The sequence below is a fragment of the Nestor notabilis genome, unplaced genomic scaffold, assembly GCF_000696875.1.
Source record: "Nestor notabilis isolate BGI_N333 unplaced genomic scaffold, ASM69687v1 scaffold23138, whole genome shotgun sequence".
Lineage (NCBI taxonomy): Eukaryota > Metazoa > Chordata > Aves > Psittaciformes > Psittacidae > Nestor > Nestor notabilis.
The window spans coordinates 6,605-11,796 of record NW_009939981.1 but is presented as its reverse complement, the minus strand read 5'-3'; the positions used below and the strand labels follow the sequence as shown (position 1 = coordinate 11,796).

General features: G+C 56.1%; 1 protein-coding gene across 1 annotated transcript; it reads left to right on the top strand.

Annotated features, from left to right (window-relative positions):
* Positions 1-263: 263 nt before the first annotated feature.
* Positions 264-3,183, top strand: NUBP2 (nucleotide binding protein 2; the record flags this gene model as incomplete). The annotated part of the gene is made up of 6 exons (XM_010020139.1): positions 264-382; positions 1,026-1,224; positions 1,539-1,693; positions 1,905-2,015; positions 2,299-2,368; positions 2,930-3,183. Coding segments are annotated over 6 exons (800 nt in total), but the record flags the coding sequence as incomplete, so codon positions are not given.
* Between the last annotated feature and the right edge of the window lie 2,009 nt (positions 3,184-5,192).

Here is a 5,192-nt window from a genome sequence, read left to right as displayed (position 1 = left end):
GGTGTTTATTGCTGCACTGCCCCAAAGCCGCTTAGGTCATGGGGCCGGAGCCTCTGCCCCTGCTTGTATTGTCCCTTCCTGATGGCGAAAGGCCTGCAGCACATCCATCTCTTCGTTCCCTGTCCCTTATGCATAAACCATACTTGTTGGGATAGTGTCAGCCACCGTCACCCTCAGCGGGGACTGTGTCTCTGTGGTGACCCCACGGGTACTGCTGTCTTGCATCAGAAGAAACTCTGATGCCTCCTTATCCTTCCTCCCAGAGACAACCAACCTGGCAGGGGTGCGTCACATCCTGCTGGTGCTCTCCGGGAAGGGCGGCGTTGGGAAGAGCACCATCTCCACCCAGCTGGCTCTGGCGCTGCGGCATTCCGGGAGGAGGGTGAGTGAGGGGCTGTGGGGTGCTGAGCTCTGTCTGACCCTTCCCAACCTCCACCTGGGCTGTGTTTGCTCATCCTTTGTATGTCCTGTGGGGGCAGCGAATGAAAACGCTGTTTGTGACTACAATTCAGGTGAATCCTTTTCTCTGTGTTCACTTAATCCGACACAGGTTCATTCCCTTCTCATCCAGGAGGCTAAGATCACCCCAAACTTGCTGGGTTTTGGTGCTGAGAAATGATTTTGCTGCTCTGTGGTGTAACACACACTCCCTTTGCAAAGTAAAGAGGGGGAGCTGGAGGACAGTGTTAAGATGGGGACAAAAGGGGATTCTGTACTGGCATGAGGCAGGTGGAATTCCCTGATGATTTCTTTTAAAGGCTCTCTGCAGCACTTGGCTCAAGTTAGGTGTCTGGCATAAAGTGCCTGGAAATACCTGGGAGATGCTCCTCAGAGGGAAGGGGACCAGGAGGATGGTTGAACTTTAAAGCAGCAGTTTCAAATCTGGCTGCTGAGCTGCTGAAGTAAAGTGTTGTGAGCAGCTGAAACCCAGATGCTGTCTCCCCCTACCCTGGGAAGGAGCATGGGTCGGGGCTGCCACCAGGCTTATCCCAGGCTGAAGAGCTCTGCGTCCTCTCCTGCTGCAGGTGGGGATCCTGGACGTGGACCTGTGTGGCCCCAGCATACCCCGCATGCTCCGGGTGCAGGACAGTGATGTGCACCAGTGCGACAGTGGCTGGGTCCCGGTCTATGTGGACCAGGACAAGAGCATCTCACTCATGTCCATTGGCTTCCTGCTGGAGAAGCCGGATGATGCCGTGGTGTGGAGAGGACCCAAGAAGAATGGTACAGTTGGGTTTTGCTGGTGGTGCCCACTTCCCAGTGCTAGGAAGTGTCCACCTTCCTGGAGGTGGGGCTGGATCCTGCTGGAGGCAGGTCATGCCTTGGAGGAGCAAGGCTCCTGTTCTGCAGGAATGGGTTCAGATTGCTTAGATGGGGAGAGAGCAGCACGTGTTGTGCTGACAGATAGCTCTGCTGTCTCTGCCTAGGCCCTTGTCACCCTGGGTGTCTCCCAATCCCTGTCCTGCTGGGTCCACGGCTCCCACAGCACCCGCTGAGACCTGTTGGGGTTTTTTTTCCTGCCTCTTTTATTTCCATAGCTTTGATCAAACAATTTGTTGCTGACGTGGCCTGGGGGGACCTGGACTTCCTCATCGTGGACACGCCGCCGGGCACGTCTGATGAGCACATCTCCACAGTGGAGGCCCTGCGGCCTCACAAGCTGCTCGGAGCAGTCCTGGTCACAACGCCCCAGGTAGGGCAGCTGCCTGGGCCTGAATGGGAGCTCCTGGGCAGGCTTCTGCCTCCAGACATGGTTGGAGGGGAGAAACACGCACCTGACATGAGTGTTGGCACCATCCTGCATGTGGCTGCTTGTTCTACACATCCACCTTTCTTGTGATGCATGCTTGCTCCAGACCCCTGGACAGACAGGCACCCCTAACCCCTGCTGGTGTCCCCTGCAGGCTGTGTCTGTGGGAGATGTGAGGCGGGAGCTGACGTTCTGCAAGAAGACAGGCTTAAGAGTTCTTGGTATTGTGGAGAACATGAGCGGCTTCGTGTGCCCACACTGCTCGGTGAGTTTATCATGCCCTCGGGGCTGTTGTGGGGTCTCAGTTGTGATGTGGTGGTGTAAGATGTGGTGCCTGGGCTGGAAAACATGCAAATGCTGTGAGAGTGATGAAAGAAGATGAGGAGCTGCTGTGTGTCAGCTTTGGAAGAAGCCACTGGCTCTGCTTTCCAAATGGAAAAGTGCCCTGAGGCTGGAATGCAGAAGGGAGCTGGTTCTCCTCACATGCAGGCAGCACCTGCAGAGTGCTCTGGAGTTTGTGACTCACTGCTCTGCTCTTCCTCCTTCAGGAGTGCACAAACATCTTTTCCAAAGGAGGAGGTGAGGAGCTGGCCAAGCACGCTGGGGTTCCCTTCCTGGGTGAGTGGCCTCTTAAGCAGAGCTCTCTGTGGTCAGACGTGGTGTCTGTGTGGTGCTGTGGGAGCAGAAATGCAGGTTGTGGGTGGGCAGATGAGGGCTGGGCAGGCTGGGCTCTGTCCCTGTGAGCCCTGGCACCCTCTCAGAGGTGAGCTGTGGTTCTTGCTTTGCTGCTTTTGTCATCCAGACTGCTCTGAGTGGCCCTGCTGGGGCAGAGGAGGTGATGGTGGGCAGCCTGCTCTGATGGATTAAGCAAGCCTGGAGCTGCACAAGAGCCATCCTGAAATGCCCTGGAGCCTCTCTGAGAAATGGGGCTGAGGGCTGTGGATTGGGGTGGAGGGAGAATATCTCTCATGAAGCACTGTGGTGCAGGGGGGTCTTGCACACAGAGGAAGCTGCTGCAGGTGAGAAGCTGCTCCTGGAGAGCTCGGTGAGAGTAGTGGCTGCTCTTTCCAACCACTGCTCCTGGAGATGGTTCCACCAGGGTGTTTCTTTAATCTTGACTCCAGGCCTTTGCCTTACAGTGAGCAAGCAGTCACTCTCCCCATTCCTTCTATCCCACAGGCTGTGTTCCTCTGGACCCCCAACTCAGCCAGAGCTTGGAAGAAGGCAGAGACTTCATCCAAGACTTTCCCAAGAGCCCTGCCTTCCCTGCCTTGGCTCACATTGCTCAGCAGATCTTGGATGGTACGTCACAGAAGAGCCCCTGAGGACAGTGTGGGGCTGGACTCGCTGGCTGAGCCCCTGGCAGCACCACCAGCAGCCCATGGTGGTGGGACAGAGGCTGTGGAAGCTGTTTATCTATGAAGTGTCCCAGTGGGAGGTAAGAGAGGGAGCACAGCATCAATGCCACTCACAGCAATCCAAAAAGGGAAGTTCTGCTCCATCCCCCTGGATCCAAGGAGCCCCTGCACAGGCAGCAGCCTGCTTCCTGCCTTCTTGACGTGGCGGTGCTCTGCCCAGATGCTACAGTTGTTTCTGGTGCCTTCCTCAGCAGCCAGCCCTTGTGCAGGAGCTCGGGGAGTTCTAGTTTGTGTCCCCAGTGTTCTATATGCTGTGGTGCTTCTGGCCTTTGCCTGGTACAGCTACAAAGACCATCAGTTTGTTCTTCACTCACTGAACCCAGCTGGCACCAATCATCTGGATCATGGCTCCATGTGCTGCTGCCTTCTACTGCTTTTCCTGCATGATGGATTATATGGTACTCAGTTCAGTGGCTAGATGCTCCCATGTGGACTCGAGCCAGGCCACCTTGTGTGAAGTCTCAGCTCACTGGTTCCTGATGGGCCAGTGGGGACACAGCACATGCTTCACATGAGAAAAGGTCTTTAAGAGATCTGCCACCCTCCTGAGTGCTGAGTTCCTGCTGGAAATGAGGCCTTCTGGGGTTGCTGGGAGTTATCATCACTCAGGAATATTTGTAAAGGTTCCAGGCAGTAAATACTTTTCTTGAATTCCAAGTCTGTGACTTAAGTTCTTTTTCCATGGCTTCAGGCCTCATGGTAGCTCTGAGTCTTGGAGTTATGAGCACTGTGTGTACATCCATGTCTTTCCTGCTCTGCCCTGGTTTCCTTCCTGGTGTTCAGGTAAATCTTTCCTCCTTTCATCCCAGCTTCAAGATCCAGTTGGTCCTTTGTCTTGCCGGAAGCTGGCCTGGGCAGTCCTTTGTAGAATGTGCTGCCATGGCTGTTCTCCACATCTCTGCCACGCGTGGGGCTCCTCCAGGTCCCCACATGGCTTCTGCTTCGTTGCTCTGTCTGTTACTCTCTTGGATCTCCTTCCATGGCTCTTCTGGGACCTGCCTCCTCTTGCAGGCTTGAGTTGAGCTGGTGAAGCAGACAAAGGTGGTGTCCTTGCCTCTTACCTACCTCCCTCCCTCCCAAGCCTGTGCCCGTGCCTTCACAGTGCTGTTTCAGAGAGATGGGGGGAATCTGGGGTTTGCAATACCAAACGGCATTGTAGCTGACAGTGACGCTTGGAAGTGAGCAGGAGGAGCATCTGTCCCTGCTCCTGCTGTGCCCACAGCAGGAACTCACCTGACCAGGTTTTCCCATGTGCTGCTGCATGGCCAAAGGTCAGTTATCTGGGATTTGGAGCACCGGGAGCGGAGCCTGCCAGGGCTGTTGGCTGCTGTGGGGTGGCCAGGCACCTCTCCTCCCACGCTGGGCATGCGTCACCCACCTGGAGCTTGCAGGCACCCTCTTGCAAGCTCCTTCAGCACCCTGGGGACGCTGAGCTCCTTGCCCTGCAGCTGCAAGCCCCAGGGGGCTCCGATAAGAAACCGTGGCCAGGTGCAGCATGTGCTTTGGAAAGAACATACTTACAAGATCGGTTGCAATAGCTCCAAAGGTTTATTTGTCTGCTACAGTTTATCAGGTGACGTGTGTGGCTTTCTGCACCCTGCCTACACCTGCTAGTGCAAAGAATGACCAAAGCAGGTCTGCCCCTTCCTCACCAGGGGGCTTTGAGGATTTCTTAGCTCCTTCATGGCAGGAGGATGCTTTCCTTTGTCCCACTGCAGAGTCCCAGCCCCAGCAGCGCTGCCCCTCACTGTGGGGAGGGCTCCAGGCTGGGGGTGCAGCTTTCCCCCATCCCTCCAACCCCCACCCCTCCAAGCCTCTGGGATGGGGGAGGCTCCCATTGGGAGCAACCTCCCTGACCCAGGGGCTGCTGTTTAAATAGTAAAGGCCTGAACCATTTCAGTTTGAAGCCTGGGGAGCAAGTGCTCACCCAGCATCGCCCGGGCAACGTCAAGGTGAGGTGGTGGCAAAGGTGGGCTGAGCTGGCGTGGCCACAGAACCAGAGGTCCTGCTGCTCGCCCCGGGGC